Raw genomic sequence first — 21,278 nt, forward strand, 5'->3', positions numbered from 1 at the left:
CAGGTGTGAGTCACTGCACCTGGCCAACCCTTTTCTCTATATTCCTAAAATAATGATTTGGAAGGACAAAATGAAAAGGATACAAAAGTATGTAACACCATGAATTTAATGTATAAAGGACAATCATGCACTGGATAAAATAAATGGTTTTCTTCATTCTAAGATGACTGGGAACCTGTTTTAACATAGTAGATACTCTGATGGAGAATGTAAAGTCTACATGATAATTGGGCTTTCCCTACCAGTAAGAACAGTGAGATCTCCATAAGGGATCTTAGAATTTGTTTTGCTATCAGTGACATTGCATGCATTCTATTAGTAAAGGGAAAATCAGTTGTCAGATCTCAAAAATCCAGTAAAATGTAAAATATGTAGAATTAGAAGGTCTCAATCCTTTACAAAAGAAAAAACTTTGAGGAAATAAGAATACTGGTAATAAACAGGGACTCTTATTGAACTCTGAAGTAGCAAGGCTAATTTGTTAATTGGGAAAGGTATAACTATTTTATTCTGTTCAGAATATAAAACTATTTTTAAATGTAAATACCCATATAAGTTTTTACATCAATTACTCTTTTTTTGAGACAGAATCTCACTCTGTCGCCAAGGCTGGAGTGTGGTGGTGCAATCTTGGCTCACTGCAACCTCTACCTCCCGGGTCCAAGTGATTCTCCTGCCTCAGCCTCTTAAGTAGCTGGGAATACAGGGGTGCACCACCATGCCTGCCTAATTATTGTATTTTTAGTAGAGACAGGGTTTTACCATGTTGGGCAGGCTGGTCTCAAACTTCTGGCCTCAAGTGATCCTCCCACCTCAGTTTCCCAAAGTGCTGGAATTACAGGGTTGAGCCACCGTGCCCGGCCTCTTATTATTAGTTGAACCACCATAGTCCTCTATTAGTACAAACATTAAGGATGATCATGGGAATACAGATTTGGCTGGTTAGCAAAAAATGATAAGGGCATATCAGTATTAGTTGCGAAACTTAAATTATCCTTGGCTGCTACAAAAAAGAATTATATACATTCAGTTACATATTCCGAATCTGACAAAAATATTTAGATAGTTCGCAATGAAATAAGACATTTAACTTCATATTTATCAGGTGGTAACACTACCAGTAAGTTCCATGAGGACTTTTTTTGAAAGTTGTAACAAGTCTTCTTAGCAATTAAAAGATAAACTCTTGTATCTCCTAAAACAAACAACATTTGGAATGTTGTGAGAAATAAAAAACACTTAAAGCAAAATCAACTATTAGTACTTTTTTTCTCCCAATCTCTGGAAATCAGCTCACAAAGATATGTTTGGTGAGGCATGGAGTCACTGCTTCAGATATTTAGGATTTAAAACAATATAATTATCAAAAAGGAACTGAATCTTGAAGTAGGATTTACTTTCTATACAATCCATTCCCTAAAGCTTTCTACTTTTATCAGAGAGCAAAAGATCCTGAACATAAATAAAAGTATGACCAACTGCTTATTTAATTCTCTACAATGTGTAAAGACTTTATCATTTAAAACAAAAGATTTAGATTCATTTTCTGCCCTCATATTCATCTTTTAGTTGGCGACCACAATTCAAATAAACAATCTATATTTTCATCCCACTAAACGGCTTATCTACAGTTTAAAAAAAGACTAATGCAAACAGGCACAAAGGCTTCTTTACAGCAATTATAACAGACTGGCTTTTCTTCAATCTACATAATCAAATTATTCTAGTGTTCAGCAGTAATAACCTTTTATTTTCCTGGGAATAGCTGATGTCAACCCTGATAGCTTTATTTGGGAAACTGGTGAATAAAATAGAATTTAAGCAATAACGGAATAAGAAATAAAAAAGGCACAAACCCTATAAAGATCACATCAATATAGGAGAGTGTCATGAGAACAACAGTGGTTATATGTGAGACTGTAGAAGTAAAATACAAAAAAAAAAAAGTTTCTTTTCTCCAGATAGGACATTTTTAAATTAGTAAAAACACTTTTTTCTTAAGCAACTGCCATCCATTTTCTAAGCCAAAAATACATATTTTTGCTTAGTTAATTCTGCTTTCAGTATTTATTAAATCCATTTTATTCAATTTAGAAAATAATCATGTTTTTCCATTACATACACTTCAGCATATTAAACCAATTCAAATAGTATTCATCAAAAGCTTTTAACTAAAGGAAATAATATCCAATATTCACTTTCCTTCTTTCTACTATTACTATGAAAATTTGGTAGGGATTACCAAAAGATAAACATTAGAAACCAAACTCAAATCCCTTCCCATCTCAAAATATTTTGGATATATTTTAGCATGGTGAGATTATAACAAAAATTACTGTTAGGCTAATGGCATTAATTCATAACACACTCTCAAATTAATATTATTTCTTTTCTTCCCTTAAAAAAGGCAGGACTAAAACCAAGCAGTAGCTTAAAAATTAACATCAATTCTATGCTTCAAGATTGGCATACACAGAACACTCTTTTTAAAAAAAGATTAAATGAGGAAGAAAAGAATCATTCTAATATAGGTCAAACTCTATTACAGAAATATAAAAATGATACTAATTAAGAATTTAAAATGTCAACTAGCAGACCCCATAAATCATATTTTGTTGATTTTATTATAATGTTCACCATAAAGTATCTAATGCAACAGATGTTTTCCCAGAGGCTGTCCACATAGTAGTGGATATTAAGGTTAAAGAAAATGTATACTTCATATAATTTACTTAGAGAAATAAATTACTAGGGTTGCTTCAGTTTTCTACCACCTTATTTCCTTCCTTTTCTACTTCCCCACCCTACTCTATTCTGTATACTGAGGGAAGAGTGGGGCACTAAGGAGAAGATAGGAGTCTTCCTGGAAGTCAGGGTCCATGCTCAGAATCTTCTTTCCTTCTACTCCCAAGATAGACAAAAGTTCATTCAGATTGTCCCTCTTCCAGTCAGGAAAATTTTCTAAAGGGTTATAAACAATCCAGTCAGAGGAAAGAATAAAAGAAAGGAAAGATAAAAGGAAGAAGAGAAACAGAGTTGAAGGAAGGAAGAAAAAAAGAGAAGAAGTTTCTATGTTGTCTTCTCGCCACTCACTGAAGAATTTAAGATAAGAAATATCTTTACAAGTGTGGTTAGTTAGTATTTTTTAGGAGCAGCATTTTTTAATTAATACAAATAAAAAAGAACATGTCTTACTTTTTTGGATTTGTTTCCTCCTGAGGTAGGTGAGGGATTAGCAAAATCTAACAGACATTAGGTATTCATAATTATAATTGTTTCTGCTAGCAGATGCTTAAGAACCATTTAGGTTTCTTGGTTAGGATGTATAACAAACTTTTTCCTAGTGGTAACATGATTCATTTGTTCCCAAACATGATTGTTCATATACTTTCCCAAGGAGACCCGGTGAACTTTTCAAAATACAGATCTATACCCTCCTTCTTTCTCCCCCAAAATATGTATTCATGGGTCTAAAAATAGAATTGCTTTGTTAATTGTTTTTGAAAGAGCCCAAGGGTTTTCTGATTATCAGTTTTGAGAACCATTGGTATAAATACATTTTATTATGGACATCTTTTGCACTTTAATGAAAGCAGACTGGAATACAGTATTGCACGGCTTCTCAAATGTGCTTTACTTTTCTAGTTTACTGAAATCTGATGTTTTACACACCCCCAAAAAAATGTTACTAAGAAGGAAAGGATTCCTGTCTTAGATAAAACTTACATAAATTTGGAAAGTAGATATGTCTTCAAAAAAAAAAAAAAAAGACTGAGTTGTGAAACGTCATAATGTGATGAAGAAGGGAAGGGAGAACATGATATAAATCTAATAAAAATATTAAGCCAATAATAAACGCCTACTTCCTTGTAGTTGCACACATTTAAAAATTTTTGTTGCCTTTGAAAATAGGAAAATGAGTTGGAAATTATATCCCAAGGGGCAAAATGGTAATTTTGAAGTAATTATATATGTATATAGGAATGGTTCATGTCAGCAAAACTGTTTTTCTTAAATGGTAATTAATTATTACCATTTAGTTTCAAGTGAGCCTATTAGATATTAGAAGTATCTCCCAATTCCACTACAGCATTTCTTTGGTTCCAATTAATTACCATTTAATTATGCAACAAAAAAGATAAAGGCCAAGCTTGAAGGGTTCTATCATTCATTACAAAAATTACATATTAATTATGCATTATGTACAAACATGTTGTGTAATGCTAGGGGTAATTAAAAATATAATACTAAGAGCACACACGTATCGCTCTTGCTGTGTATCAGGAACTGTTCCAAATGTTTTACGTGCATTACCACATTTTAGCATTATAACAACCCTAGAAGATAAGTGGCTATGAATATCAGCACTTTAGAGATGAGGACACTGAAGCACAGTGTGGTTAAGGAACTTCAGCAAGGTCACACAGCTGATAAGTGGAGAATCTGAGAGATTTCAACCTAGGTAGCCTGGCTCTGCTCTTATTCAAAATACTATGATGTCTTTTTTTGAGGAGTTTGCAGGTTACATGAATGCAAATACAGTACAAGACAGTATATTAATTCATTCAGCAAGTATTTTTAAAGGCCAAGAATCAGGAGAAATTTAGGTAAGCAAAATATGTGCTTAAGAACACAAAGTTTTAGTTCAATGCTTCAGAACAGTATTTCATCATATAACAAAAAAGTTTTGTTAGAAATAAGAATAGAGAGAATAAAATTTAATGATATAACTGAAAACAAAGGTGCATAGTTATAAATCTCCACAGAAAGTATTATAGCATAGTTGATGGGCTCCCAAGCCAAGTTTTGCTGCACTTGGTTTCAGAGAGGGAAATTAGGAAATCTGTTATCCTGATCCCTGCCTCCCCCAACCCCAGAGCTACAGAAACTTTTAATATGATTCCTGGTGTCTCAAGCCACAACAGAAAATGTCCACTGCTTTTTTTCCTGAGGATACAGTGTACTTTTTGGGGTCACTTCTGAAGAGCTAAAGGAGTAATAAGTACTTTACAAGTACTGCCTTTTACTATTAGCTATCCACTTAGGATTGGTGAGTAGGTAAGCATGTATGATATGGTTCAGAGCCGACAAAACAATAGGGTATCTGCAGCCTCAGCAAAAGTTACTATTGACTCAGGGTCTACCCCCAACAAAAATATTGTGTCCCTTTACACAAGCATCATCACATAGGAACAAATATATTCATTTGTATACTTAAAACACTTCATATTTCATTCCAATAGCTTCAGATAAGAGTCATGTCATAGATTCACAGATATAGAACATATATAAGTTCCTTTACCTAACTCCAGTCTCTAGATAAATCAATGTTAATAAAAAAGATAAGACTTTCATCTGGAATCTTTTTCTTACTGTGTAAGCATATCCTTTAAGGTTTTCTTTAGTTTAGGTTTGCTGATTGAAAATTTTTCAGGTTTATTTATTTTAAAATGTCTTTATTTTTACCACTGTCTAGAGATTTTCACTGGACGTAGAATTCTAGGTTTGCAAATATTTTCCTTCCCACACTATCTTGTTTCACTGTCTGTTGGCTTCCACTATTTCATTGAGAAGTTAGCTGTCAGTCTGACAATATTTTCTCTCTGTCTTCTTTCAAGAATCCCTCTGGGGAGGCCAGGGAGGAAGAAAAAAGAATCTCTCTGGGAGAAAAGACAGTCTCTTCAATAAATGGTGTTGGGAAAAATGGATAGCCATATGCAGAAGAATGAAGCTGAGTATCTCACACCATATACAACAATCAACTCAAAATGAGTAGAGGCTTAAACATAAGACTGAAAACTGTAAAACTACTAGAAAACATAAGGTAAAAGCTCCATAATGGTCTGAAAAATTTTTTTGGCTACAACTGCAAAAGCAAAAATAGACAAGCATGAATGCATCAAACTATCAATATAAAGCTTCCTCACAACAAAGGAAGAGAGTGAAAAGACAACATATGGATTGGGAGAAAATATTTGCAAACTATCTACCAGTTAGGGGGTTAACCAAAATGTATAAGGAACTCCAACACCTAAATGGCAAGAAAACAAATAACCCACTTAAAAAGTGAGCAAATAATCTGAATAAACATTTCTCAAAAACAGATATACAAATAACAAACAGGTATATGAAAAAATGCTCAATATCATTAATCATCAGGGAAGTTTAAATTAAAACCACAATGAGATATCACCTCATACCAGGTAGAATTTCTACCATCAAAAAGACAAATGACACCTGTGAAATGGGGTGTGTTAAAAAAAGATGAAAGATAACAAAGCGTTGGCAAGAATTTGGAAAAAAGGGAACTCTTGTAACATTGTTGGTGGGAATGTAAATCAGTACAGCTTTTATGGAAAATAATATGGAGGTCCTCAAATGCTAAACACAGAATGGCAATATGACCTAGCAATCACACTTGTGGGCATTGAATCCCCCTTCAATTTCAAAAGAGTTAAAATTAGGATACTGAAAAAAACATGTGCACTCTATTATTCATTGCATTATTCACAATAGCAAAGATGCGAAATCAACCTAAGTGTCCATCAACAAACAAATGGATCAGAAAACATGGTATACAGCTGATCCTGGAAAAAACACAGGCTTGATCTATGAGGAACCACTTATATGCAAATTTTCTTTCTCTTCTGCCACTCCAGAGAAAGACCAACCCCATCTCTTTCTCCTCCTTCTCAGCTACTCAATGTGAAGATGAGGATGAAGACCTTTAAGATTCACTTCATTTAATGAACAGTAACTATATTTTCTCTTATGATTTTAATAATATTTTATTTTCTCTAGCTTATGTTGGTTGTTTATGTTATTGGTAAGATTTTCAGTCAACAGTAGGCTATGAGTAGTTAAGCTTTTGGGTCAGGGAATCAAATTATACCCGAATTTTCAACTGAGTGGAGGGTCAGTGCCCCTTGTCCCCACGTTGTTCAAGGTTAAACTGTATATAATAGAATACTATTCAGCTTTACATGAACCTGGAGGACATTATGCTAAGTAAAATAAATCACATACAGAAAGAAACACTGCATGATCTCATTTATATGTGGAATCTTAAAAAACTGAACTCAGAGAAATGGAGAATAGAATGGTAGTTACCAGAGGTGGGGGATGGGAGTGGGAGGATGCCAAGATGTTGGTCCAAGGCTACAAAGTTTCAGCTAATTAGACAAAAAGAGTAAATTTTTGAGATATATTGCATAGCAGAGTGACTGTAGCTAACAAAAATGTAGTGCATATTTCAATATTGTTAAAAGAATAAGATTTTAATGTTCCCACCACAAAAAAAAAAGCATGTGAGAGGACAGATATTCTCATTAGTTTGACTTAATCATTCCATAATGTACATGTGTATGAAAACACCACACTGTACCACATAAATACTTACAATTATTATCTGTCAAAAAGAAAATCTGATGGCTTAAAGGAATGAAAACGACTCCTCTGATATGGTTTGGTTGTGTCCCCACCCAAATCTCAACTTGAATTCCCATATGTTGTGGAAGGGACCCGGTGGGAGGTAAATGAATTACAGGGGCAGGTCTTTCCCAAACTGTTCTTGTGATAGTAAATAAGTCTCACGAGATCTGATGGTTTTAAAAAGGGGAGATTCCCTGCAAAAACTTTCTTCTCTTTTCTGCTGTCATGTGAGACATGCCTTTCACCTTCCACCATGATTGTAAAGCCTACCAAGCCACGTGGAACTGTGAGTTCAATAAACCTCTTTCTTTTGTAAATTACCCAGTCTTGACTATATCTTTATCAGCAGTGTGAAAATGGACTAATACAGAAAATTGGTACCAGAAGTGGGGTGCTGCTGAGAAGATACCCCAAAATGTGGAAGTGACTTTGGAACTGGTTAACAGGCATAGGTTGGAACAGTTTAGAGGGCTCAGAAGACCGGAAAATGTGGGAAAATTTGGAACTCCCTAGAGACTTGTTCAATGGCTTTGACCAAAATGCTGATACTGATATGGACGTGAAATCCAGGCTGAGGTGGTCTCAGATGGAGATGAGGAACTTGCTGAGAAATGGAGCAAAAAGGACTCTTGTTATGTTTTAGTAAAGAGACTGGTGGCATTTTGCCCCTGCCCTAGAGATTTGTGGAACTCTGTCCTTGAGAGAGATCATTTAGGGTACCTGGTAGAAATTTCTAAGCAGCAAAGCATACAAGAAGTGATTTGGATGCTGTTAAAGGCATTCAGTTTAATAAGGGAAATGGAGCACCAAAGTTTGAAAAATTTGCAGCCTGACAATGCAACAGAAAAGAAAATCCCATTTTCTGGGGAGAAATTCAAGCTGGCTGCAGAAATCTGCAAAAGTAACAAGGAGCCGAATGTTAATCCCCAAGACCATGGGGAAAAAGTCTCCAGGATATGTCAGAGGTCTTCAGAGCAGCCCCTCCCATCACAGGCCCAGAGACCCAGGAGGAAAAAGTGGTTTCCTGGGCCAGGTCCAGTGTTCGTATGCTGTGTGCAGACTAGGGACTTGGTGTCCTGTGTCCCAGCTGCTCCAGCCATGACTAAAAGGGGCCAACATAGAACCAGGGCCATGGTTTCAGAGGGTGCGAGCCCCAAGCCTTGGCAGCTTCCATGTGGTGTTGTTCCTGCGTGTGCACAGAAATCAAGAATTGAGGTTTGGAAACCTCTGCCTAGATTTCAGAGGATGTATGGAAATGCCTGGCTGACCAGGCAGAAGTTTCCTGCAGGGGTGGGCCCTCATGGAGAACCTCTGCTATGGCAGTACAGAAGGGAAATGTGGGGTGGGAGCCCTCACACAGAGTCCCTACTGGGGCACCACCTAGGCGAGCTATGAAAAGAGGGCTACCATCCACCAGACCCCAAAATGGTAGATCCACTGAAAGCTTGCACTATTCACCTGGAAAAGCCACAGACAATGCCAGCCTGTGAAAGCAGCCAGGAGGGAAGCTGTACCCTGAAAAGCCACAGTGGTGGAGCTGTCCAAGACTATGGGAACCCACCTCTTGCATCAGTGTGACCTGGGTGTGAGACATGGAGTCAAAGGAGATCATTTTGGAACCTGAAGATTTGACTGCCCCATTGGATTCTGAACTTGCATAGGGCCTGTAGCTTTGTTTTGGCCAATTTCTCCCATTTGGAATGGCTGTATTTACCCAATGCCTGTATTCTCTTTCTATCTAGGAATTAACTAATTTGCTGATGATTTTACAGGCTCATAGGCAGAAGGGACTTGGCTGGTCTCAGATGAGATGTTGGACTTTGGACTTCTGAGTTAATGCTGAAATGAGTTAAGACCTTGGGAGACTGTCGAGAAGGCATGATTAGGTTTGAAATGTGAGGACATGAAATTTGGAAGGGGCCAGAAGCAGAATTATATTTTCATTCTAAAAATAGTTTCCAGTTCTCAGTTAAAATTTTCAATCTTGTCTTTCATCTTATAAGCGTAGCTACTTTCAAGCTGTCTGATAACTCCAATATTTAGAGCTGCTGTGACTGTTTCTACAGTCTGTTGCTTAGGCTGGTTTAATTCATGCTGTCTTATCTTTTACTATGTCTGTTTATTTTTTATTGTGCCCTAGTTATTGTAGTTACAAAACTGAAAAAAAATAAAGCACTTAGATGATCTCATCTTTTTTCAGAGAGGATTTAAGTTTGCATCCTGTGAATATCAGCAATGAAGGGTCACCTCAATTCAATTTCAGAGACTGATAAAAAGTTCAGATGCAATCTCTACGAAGGCTTATCTTCTGGTTTCTCCTATAATATACCCCTGTGGGGACTTAAAAAAAAGTAGTCACTCACATAATGTCAGGCACTGAGCTCCAGTCCCTGCAACCCTGTGAAGCTAGTGTAAGTGCTTTTAACCACCCCACCAAAACTGACAAATGCTCACAGGGGAAAAGCAGATTCAAAAGCCAGGGTCACAATCCAAATTCAGTAATTGTGTCTTGTCTTGTTTGCTTTCCAATGCTTTCAAATAGGTTCTTGTTTTTAAAATACATGTATTTGGTCCTACTTTTCTAATTTTACTTGGAGGAAGGGTTGGTCCAAATTACCTAGTCTGTCAATTAGCAAACTTTAAGACAGCAATAGAATATATCTAATTAAAGTGAAACTATACCTGAAACTTGGATTTTTAAATTACATATCAAGTCAGAATTTTGTCAGAATTTTATTTTGTCAAAATAAACCTAACTAAGCACCTAAAAAGCTATTTTAAAAATACAATACTAACAACTCATGTTTATATAAATCAAGATAGTAACAAGAATTTTTTTTTATATAACTTATGAAAAACCTTATACTTTAAAACATAAGTGAAAAGTTTGAGGCAACTTCTCTTCATACAACCTAGTAGCATAACTTTCTCATCAATATACTAAATATGCTTAAATATTCATATATAAATGTATTTTGCAGAAAGCAATTCTACTTTGAAATAGTATTTAATTAGAGCACCATATAGGCCACTCTCCTTTACCTGCACCAATTCTTTTTCTCCCTATTAAAATACCAGCTCAGCTTAATGTTTATCAAGCATATACTGCACATAATCAATAAAGAAGATGAGACGGAATGTGTATTCTGGAGGATTTTCCAGTCTTACAGAAGAGATATGAAGAGACAATATTTTAATCGTTATAACTGAGATATGCACTAGATGCTATGGGTCACAGAGGGACATGATGACACCATTACATTGCTCTATTACTGTGCATTTCAATCACTACCTAAAATGCCTATTGTCTTTGGTGACACATTACAAAGTTTTAAAAATAGTACATACCACACACCAATTTATATTTTAAAATTTAATCAAACCCTGTGTATACATAATGCATAATAGGAGATCCCAAGGTGAAAAAACTGATATGAAAACTTACCCCATCTGGTAGTGCCCTCCAGCACACAGCACTAACAAATTCATTTGTATCATCTTCTTTTCGGTCTTTGTCCAGAACACTTTTGACTGTATCAAACTTAAAAGTTAGCAAAGTCTTAGAAAGTCCTTTATAGTACAGGTACAGAGAGTTATTCTCACTTCCTGAAAACAAATAATAATAATAATAATATTTTAGAATAGGAAAACTCGGAATTAGGACATCACATTCTAATAGTAATTATCACCCAAAGTTTTAGCTCAAAGATCTTTTATGGTCAAATTTGAAAGGCTAGATTACAGGACTAATTAGAAATCATGTAAGAAAAGGATTCTTGGACAAAAGCTATACTTTACTGATCTAAAGAAACAATCAATGTTAAATGATATGACAATATTGATAATTCCGAGGCTAAAATTACCCTATAAAAATCATTTATATAGGTTAGTGCAAAAGTAATTGTGGGTTTTGTCATTACTTTTAACTTCTGCACCAAGCTAACAGTCTATAGTAGAACCAGAAATATGTTATTATAGCAAGAATCTGAAATTACATTTAGAAAGATTTCCACTTAGAGAGGTAAAAGAAACTGGCAACACTTACATAGGCAGATTTTAATAGCCTACACAATTTATTTCCATTTCTCAGTATAGGAATTATTTGATTAATGGTCTATGAACTGTATTTTTGAGCCATCTATTAAGATAGGATAATTGTTCCAGATATTTGCTTTGGCAGTCTCATACACATGTGGAGAAAGTCAACTTTGCTGAATAAAGGCCAAGTCATTTAAAAGTATGATCAAAGCTCATATATTCAGGCATTAGATATATCAGAGCATTTGAATAATATCAAATTTGATTTTTCTATTTCTTATTTAAATTTGTATAAATTATCAACAATAAAAGTCCTAGAATAACAGATCAATACTATGCAAATAGATTACTTCATGGAGAGAACAGCAGGTAAGGGAAAATGAATATCAAGCTTAAGAAGACATATAATGTCTCCAAAATTGGAAATATTACTAACAGAACTTAACCTTTTCTGTCTCCCACGCAGTATCTAAAGAATTACGTTATAATGGAGAACAACTACAAAACAGTTAAAAATCAGGTGTTCAGGTATTTGAGGTGTTCAGGGTTTGTACACAATAAAAAAGGGAAGGACTAATGCTCTTCTAGTACAACACAAGGAAAATCAATAATGCTGGGGCATCATGTCTATTATACTATCTTCTAAGTGCACACACCATTTCCTGACTTAATATTTAGTCTATTTCCATTGAGTTCAATTTCAATAACAAATACCTGTTAAAAAGTTCCTGGAAACGATGGTTTTACTTACCACAAGCTATATAATCTCCATTGGAAGCCAGGCCTACAAAGTTTTTTTCATTGATATGACCCTTGAAAGAACGTAGGCAGTACGGTTTTCCTACATTCCACAGTTTTAGCTGACTGTCTGTAGAGCTGAGGAAAAGTATAAAGAGTAAGAATGTATTTAAAATTTCTTGACACGAAACTCATCACTACTAATTAGAGGCAATGCAGTTTGCTGGTTAAGAATGCAGTCTCTGGAGCCAGACTGAGTTAGAATGTTCATCTGTCAGCCAGGCGTGGTGGCTCACGCTTGTATTCCCAGCACTTTGGTAGGCCGAGGCAGGTAGATCACTTGAGGTCAGGAGTTCAAGACCAGCCTGGCCAACATGGCGAAACTGTTTCTACTCAAAATACAAAAATTAGCCAGGAGTGGTAGCATGTGCCTGTAGTCCCAGCTACTTGGGAGGCTGAGGCAGGAGAATCACCTGAACCTGGGAGGCAGAGGCTGCAGTGAGCTGAGATCACGCCACTGCACTCCAGCCTGGGTGACAGAGCGAGACTCTGTGCCAAAAAAAAAAAAAAAAGTTTTCTTTTCAACATATTTAAAATCACCATGAAATCACAGAGAAATGAACATGTCAGTGTAAAAGCCAACCAAGTAATATTTAAAACCAAAAATAATTCTACCACTATACTGCAACTAGATAAAATATACAATAACACATTAGTTGACTTTAATAAATAAAATACTTCTCATTATATTGCATCGACTATGTTGTTTATCTCTTCTTAAGAAGCAATAGCTAAAATCCAATCTGAAGTTCAAATGCAATTAAACATAGGAGGATGAGTTAAGGGGGGAGCATATATAAAAAAACCAGTATCTTCAGGATTATATCCACAATTTACATATAGTAGAGCACAATACAGACCAGAATCCACACTATTTTAATTGGACAAGATAAAAAAAATACTATTTAAGAAAAAGCACATATACTCCAACATTATAGTTTACATACATCTTCAGTGACATTACAAACTGGTAGGTGTTTAAGTACAGAGCTCTGTATTAAGCTTGACCTCTGAGGGGAGTAATACTCACGCAGAGACAATTTCCTCACCACTCACAAACTTGGCGTAAGAGACTGCTTTACGGTGTCCTTTGAATACCATGATTGGCTGTTTAGTGTTACGAAGATCATAGTAGTGGACACAGTGATCTAAACCAAAACAAAATTAGATAAATGTAGTAAACGCAGAAATGGAAAGCAAAGTTAATTTAAACTGGTTTTTGTTTTTTTCATTAAAAGTTTCACATAGAATGTCTAATCTCTAACAGCCAGAAAACAAAGAAAAAGGAATTCTTTTCTAAAATAAGACTGGCTCTAGAAAGAGAGTATTAAGAGGTCAAAATAATTGGAAACTTAAAAATCAATCTATGTTTTAGTGGCGTCATTAAAAAATGTTAATATAAACATTATGGGACATCTGGATAAACATAATGCTATATAATCTTATTTCCCACATTTGCTTTAAAAAATTAGACATATTTTATATACAATACACACGCTCAAAGTATTGCATGCAATTCAATGATCTTTACTACATTTAACCAGCAGTTCAACCATTACCATAAATCAGTTTTATAATATTTCTGCACTCCAATAAGATCACTCATTTGGCATCCACCATCATAGGCAATCTCTATTCCTGTCTGTCTCTATCACTAATTTCTATGATAATCTTTATTATTTCCTTCCTTCTGCTTGTCTTCAGTTAGCTTTGTTACTCTTCTTAAAGACAGACACTTAAGGATACACAATTCTCTACAAACATTGCTTTGGCTGACACCACAAATTGTGATACGATGTGTTTCCATTTTCATTCAGTTTAAAATCCTTTTACATTTCCTTTGTTATTTCTTCTTTGACTAATGAGATATTTAGTAATGTGTCATGTAATTTCCAAATACTTGCAGATGTCTCAAAGCAACTATTGTTGATTTTTAATTTAATTCCATTTTGGTCAGAAAACTGTTTTGTAAGTCTTCAATCATTTTATTGACAGAAAACTGTTTTGTATGTCTTCACTTTAAATTTATTGACTTTTTTTCAGTCTTAAATATGGTCTCACCTGGAGACTGTTTAAAGCTTGCTTGAGAAGAATGTGTGTTCTTCTACTGTTGGATGAAGTGATCTTTGGATGTTTGTTATGTCAGGTTGGCAATGTTATTCAAGACTTCTATAACTTTGCTGATTTTCTGTCCAGTTTTTCTATGAAATATCGAAAGTGGAGTATTTTTCAACAACTTCAGTCAAATTATCTACTTTTCCCTTAAATACTGTAGATTTTCTTTTCATGTATCTACAAAAAGTTTGTTTTTAGGTGTGTTGATAATTGATGTATGTTTTCACTATTCATCCTTTTACCATTATAAAATGTCTTTGTTTCTAGTACCGGTTTCTACTCTAAGTATTTTCTGTTTGACCTAAATACTGCCATTCTACCATTTTTGTTGATTACTACTTACATGGTGTATCTTTTTTCATCCTGTTACTTTAACCTACGTGTGTCTGTGAATCTAAAGTCTATCTCTTGTAGATAGCATAAAGTTGGATTCTAATTTTTTTGTAAACCCATTCTGCCAATCCCTGAATGTTACAATGTTCAACATACTTACATTCAATATATTAAAAGGTTGCACATCTGAAATCCAAAAATCCCAAATCCTTGCTTTTGGAGCGGCAACATGACAATCAAAGTTCCAAATGCTTCATTGGAGCATTTCGGATTTTGGATTTGAGATGCTGAACAGCAAGTACAATAATGCATACTTAACAATGGAGATACACTCTGAGAAACGTATCGTTCAGCAATTTTGTCATTGTGTGAGCATACAGTGTACTTACACAAACCTAGATGGTACACACTACTACACACTTAGGTTATATGGTATAGCCTACTGCGCTCCTAGGCTATACACCTATGCATCACGTTACTGTACTGACTGCTGTAGGCAACTATAACAATGGTAAATATTTATGTGTCTAAATATAGAAAAGCTACAGTAAAAATACAATATACAAGATAAAAAAATGGTACACATCTATACAGGGGATTTACCCTGAATGGAGTTTGCAGGACTGAAAATTGTTTTGGGTGAGTTAGTGGTAAATGAACATGAAGGCCTAAAACGTTAACAGTATACCCAGGCTACACTAAATTTACTGTAAAAAAGTGTTCTTCCATCAGTAAAAAATTAACCTTACCTTACTGTAATTTTTTAACTTTATAAACTTAATTTTTTAAGCTTTTTGACTGTTGTAATAACACTTAGCTTAAAACACACACATATTGTACAGCTGTACAAAAGTATTTCCTTTTTATATATCCTTATTAGTTAAAAAATTAAAATAGAAAAAGCTTTTTAACCTTTTTTGTTAAAAACTAAGAAACAGAAAATTAGCCTAGGTCTACACAGGATCAGGATAACCAATATCACTGTTTTCACCTCCACATTTTGTTCCACTGAAAAGTATTCAAGGGTAATGATATGCATAGAGTTGTCATCTTCTCTGATAACAATGCCTTTTTCTGGAATGTCTCCTGAAGGGTCTCAGGTTATTATATAGTAACTTAAAAAAACAAGTGTAAGAAATACACTCTATAATAATGGTAAAAAGTAAATAACAAACAAGTATATAGTTGTTTATTATCTTTATCAAGTATTATGTAGTATATGTAATTGTATGTGCTAGACTTCTTGAACATGTTTTATTTTTAATTTTTGTGAGTATATGGTTGGTATATACACTTAAGTGGAACATGAGATGTTTTGATACAGACATGCAATGCTTAATAATCACGTCATGGGAGAATGGGGTATCTACCTCAAGCATTTATCCTTTGTGTTACAATATAATTATACACTTTTAGTTATTTTAAAATGGACAATTAAATTATTATTGACTACAGTCACCTCATTATGCTATCAAATACTAGGTCTTACTCATTCTGTGTATTTTTTGTAGCCATTAACCACCTCCACCTCCCCCAACAGTCCAACTACCCTTCCCAGACTCTGGTAACCATCCTTCTACTCTCTCTGTCCATGAGTTCAATTGTTTTCATTTTTAGATCCCACAAATAAGTTAGAACCTGTGATGTTTGTCTTTCTATGCCAGGCTTATTTCCCTTTACATAATGATCTCCAGTTCCATCCATGTTGTTGCAAATGACAGAATCTCATCTTTTTTTTTTTTTTTTTTTTAAATAGTTGAATGGTACTCCATTGTGTATATGCACCAATTTCTCTTATTCATTCATCTGTTGATGGATACATAGTTTGCTTCCAAATCTTGGCTACTGTCAACAGTGCTGCAAAAAACATGGGAATGCAGATAGCTCTTTCATACATAAGTTCTTTTCTTTTGGGTATATACCCAGCAGTGGGATTGCTGGGTAATATAGTAGCTCTAGTTTTAATTTTTTAGGAACCTCCAAACCATTCTTCAGAGTGGTTGTATCAATTTACATTCCCACCAACACTGTACAAGGGTTCTCTTTCTCCACATCCTCACCGGCATTGGTTTACTGCCTAACTTTTAGATAAAAGTCATTTTAACTGGGGTGAGATAATATCTCATTGTAGCTGTGATTTGCATTTCTGATGATCAATGATGTTGAACACTTTTACATATACCAGTTTGCTATTTACACGTCTTCTTTTGAGAAATGTCTACTCAAATCTTTTAACCATTTTTAAATGGATTATTAGATTTTTTTTCCTACAGAATTGTCTGAGCTCTTTATATATTCTGGTGATTAATCACTTGTCAGATGAGTAGTTTGCAAATATTTTCTCCCATTCTGTGGGTCGTCTCCACACTTTGTTGACTGTTTCCTTTGCTGTGCAGAGAACTTTCTTAACTTGATATGATCCCATTTGTCCATTTTTGCTTTGGCTGCTTGTAGGGTATTACTCAAGAAATTTTTGCTCAGACCAAAGCACTAGAGATTTCCCCCAGTGTTTTCTTGTAGTCGTTTTGTAGTTTGAAGTCTTAGATTTAAATCTTTAATCTATTTTGATGTGATTTTCACATATGGTGACAGACAGAGGTCTACTTCCATTCTTCTGCAAATGGATATTCAGTTTTCCCTTTGGCATTTATTGAAAAGACTGTCTTTTCTCCAGTGTATGTTCTTGGCAACTTTGTCAAAAGTGAGTTCACTGTAGGTGTGCTATACTTTTATTTAACTGGTAGCATAGAATTATTTACACTAGCATCACTGCAAACATGTGAGTAATGTCTGCACTATGAAGTTATAATGGCTATGACAATGTTAGAAGTATAAAATTTTTCACCTCCATTTTAATCTTATGGGACCACTGTCATATATGCGGTCTCTCATTGATTGAAATGGCATTACACCTTGTACGACTCTACAATGTAAATATTCCAAAATAAAAAAAATGAAATCCAAAACACTTCTGGTCCTCAGCATTTTGGAAAAAGGGTTCTCAACCTGTATATGGTAGAATTTTTACCTGCAATGTTGCTATTTTTTTTACGTTATTTGCTCTTTTATGCCTCCATTATTACCTTACTTTGTGTTATACAGATATTTTCTAGTGTATCATTTTAGGTTTTAGTAAATTTTAGCAGTTATTTTTCATAGTGGTTTTTCTGGGGATTATAATTGGCATGCTAAATTAAAATAACCTAGTTCAGATGATCACTAATTTAATTTCAATACTATGTCAAAATTCTGCTGCAATATAGCTCCAGCTCCTTTCCTCCTCATCCTTTGAAATATTATGGCCACACATACTACATTTTTCTATGTTATATATTCATCAACAGTTTTAGAATTACTATTTTAGTCAATTGTCTTTCAATCCTTTTCCAGTTTAGAAAAAAGAAAGTGCAGTTTGCTGCCAAAGTTCATTTAATTTTACATAAACACTCTCTTCAAGGCTGTTGCAAATCTGACTGAATTTTAGTGTGAAAATAAAATATAAAACTGTTCTTGGGAGTTATTTCTAAAGAGAACTAACATCAGAATTGTCTGAATCATCAGAATCATCTATTTCCAAAAAATTGGATTCATCAAATGAACCTCTGGCAAGCAAGTATTTGAGTACGATGTTAACATCATGCATAAGAATGTTATGTTTTCTAGGATTTGACATTTTCAGCGATTGAGTATAGTAATTCTCTGTCAAATTTTCTCGATTTTCATTTGTATAAATGGAAATACCACTACTAAAGATAGAATGCTATAGATAGAATGATGTCTGTTGTTTCCAAAGTTGATATACTAGAGTGATGTAAAAATAATAATAAAAGTGAGATATTTCGTGACAAAGTTATCTGGGTAAACAACTGCAGCTGCAAGTGCCGCCAGCAAGTATTCTCAGGGCAAATGAGGAAAGGGTTAAATCAGAATAAAAATTCTTTACAAAAAATTCATCTAAACTATCTTTTTTATATACCGATATGATTACCTTAACCAGTTCTCTTTAGTACTTTGTGGACTTACATTACAGTCTAGTATCCCCTTATTTCGGCCTGCAGAACTCTCTCTACTATTTCTTATAGGGTAGGTCTCCTGACAAAGAACTCACTCAATTTATCTGGGAATATCTTAATTTCCCCTTCATTTTTGATGAATAGTTTTGCTGAATATGAAATTCTTCATTGACAATCCTTTCTTTTCAATACTTTAAACATATCCTACTGCCTGCTGGCAGTCATGATTTCTGATGAGAAATCATCAGAAATGTTAACGTTAATTTTAATGAGGATCCCTGGTACTTGCTGAGCGACTTTTTGATCGCTGTTTCCAAGATTCTCTCCCTGCCTTTCAAGAGTTTCACTATGATGAGTTGAGGTGTACATCTTACCTGTTTGCGGTTTACTGAGCTTTTTGGATGTGTGGACTGATGTTTTCCATCCAATTTGGGAAAATACTGGCCATGATTTCTTCAAATATTTTCTACCTCTTTCTTTCTCTCTCCTCATCTTTTGGAAATCTACAAATGTTGGCATGCTTGATGGTGTCTCTAGGTTTCTGAAGTTCATTTTTTCTTTCATTCTTTTTTCTTTGTATTCTTTACAATGGATAATCACAACTGACCCATCTCCATGTTTACTGATTCTTTCTTTTGACAGGTCAAATTTTCTCATGAACCTCTCTAATGAATTTTTCATGTTTAGTTATGACTTTCAACAACAGAATTTTTATTTGTTTTTATTTTTGTTAATATTCTCTATTTGATAAAGTATATTTGTCATATTTTTCCTTTAACTCTTTGTGGTTTAATTACCTTTTTGAATATATTTGTAATAGGTAATTTAAAGTCTCTGTTTAATAAGCCCTATAGCTAGGATAATTTCTACTAAGAAGTTTTCTTCTTTGTGTATACCTTTTATTACTGAAAAGCAGACATTTTGGAAAATATTATGTGGCAATTGTGGACTCAGTTCTTCCTCCTGGTTTTCTTCTAGCTCAGCTTTCTGCTATTGGTGGTGTTGCTGTTTGTAGTTTAATGACTTCCCTGGGACTAAATCTGTTCAGCCTATAATTCCTACTGCGTGGAGCCATTAGACATCTTTAACGAGTTTATTTTTGTTTTTATTTTTAAGTCCAGCTGAGTAGGAGTTGTTCCTGGGTCAGCAACACTTAGTAGTAACAAGATTTCCTTGTCTTCTACCCTTTGCCAAGGGGATTTGCGTGTATGTTGGGGAATGCTTTCAAAGCTTAAATCTGCCTTAGCCTTCACTTCCTGCTTACACAGAGCCTCATGGTCAACCAGAGGTGAAGACTGGGGCTCTGTGCAGTTTTTCCTGGATATGCACACTACACCTGGCACATGTGCGTAGCATTCTACAACTAGGTACATGTCAGAGCTTCTTGACCCCCACCTGTGGCTGTTTCGTTGTCCAGAACTTTGTTTTCAATTTTTGGCTGTGTCCTTGATTGCCCAACTGGAAATAGAGTCTGACACAACTGTGATACTGCATCTGATTATTTTCAACAATACTGTGGGTATGGACACGTATTTTTCCATGGAGATTTTCAGTTGGATTAAAGAGTAACAATATTCTAATATTTCACAATCAAAAACATTTTAATAAGTAATTTCTCAAGTTATTTCATAAGGTGAGAATAATTTGATACTATAAAAATAACATAGTATAATAATACTATACTATACTATACTATACACAGTATAATAATATACTAACGTATTCTCAAGTGAATACAAAAGGTGTGTAATATGTAAAAGATGAAGGCATATAAGTAAAGGTTAAATTATGTCACTGTGTACTGCACAAAAGTATTACAGTAGCTAAAAACTGCGCAACGCACGAAGGTTTTTACAGGAGTTATCAAATGACAGATGTTTCTATAGATGTGACAACTTCAAAAGAAATTGCATTGGAGTACTCAGAACCAGTTTGGTATGTTGAGTGGTGACTTATTTTCAGCAAACTATATACCAGTTAATCCGATTATTGTTATTATTATGCTATCATACTGTTATTTTGAATTTTCTTGATTTTATATATTTTATTGCATTTATTAATAATTAGAATTTGTTCTGAGTTATAGTTACTTAGGAGACAGGGGCATATGAAGATGGTCTACAGCTTTACATTTGTATATATATTGTAAGAACATTATGATGTTAAGTTATAAGTTTTGGTTACTTGGGGGTGGGGTCCACAATAATTTTCTTTCCTTTATAAAGGAGGGTATGTCTTTATATTTCTGAAGCATTGCCATAATTGAAAAAGTATGCTTAATAATGAGGAGTTAGGCTATAGTCCATTTCTGTTTTTTCTTTTCCTCTTTTAGCTTTGAAAAAAATATTCAATCTGCAAAGAAGCTGAAAGAACGGCACAATGAAAAACCTTGCACAATTTATTCTAGACTCACCAACTGTAAATGTTCACCATATTTGCTTTACTCACACCCCAAACACACACCGCCTCTTGTCTCTCTCTCTCTCTGCCCCCCATACCTCTGAACCACTTTAAGTTTCAAACATCAGGATATCTGACTTTTAAAAACTT

General features: G+C 34.5%; 1 protein-coding gene across 9 annotated transcripts in view; it reads right to left on the bottom strand.

The window, feature by feature from the left end:
• COP1 (COP1 E3 ubiquitin ligase) overlaps positions 1-21,278 on the bottom strand; it is a 256,670-nt gene that overhangs the window by 42,833 nt on the left and 192,559 nt on the right. For all 9 annotated transcript variants that reach the window (XM_077988044.1, XM_077988244.1, XM_077988120.1 and 6 more), the window contains 3 exons: positions 13,298-13,415; positions 12,221-12,345; positions 10,877-11,037 (listed from right to left, as the gene is read on the bottom strand). In XM_077988044.1, the coding sequence (XP_077844170.1) occupies positions 10,877-11,037; positions 12,221-12,345; positions 13,298-13,415 (404 nt within the window). The remainder of the gene's footprint in view (positions 1-10,876; positions 11,038-12,220; positions 12,346-13,297; positions 13,416-21,278) is intronic.

The sequence above is a fragment of the Macaca mulatta genome, chromosome 1 (assembly GCF_049350105.2).
Source record: "Macaca mulatta isolate MMU2019108-1 chromosome 1, T2T-MMU8v2.0, whole genome shotgun sequence".
In the NCBI taxonomy this organism is placed as follows: domain Eukaryota; kingdom Metazoa; phylum Chordata; class Mammalia; order Primates; family Cercopithecidae; genus Macaca; species Macaca mulatta.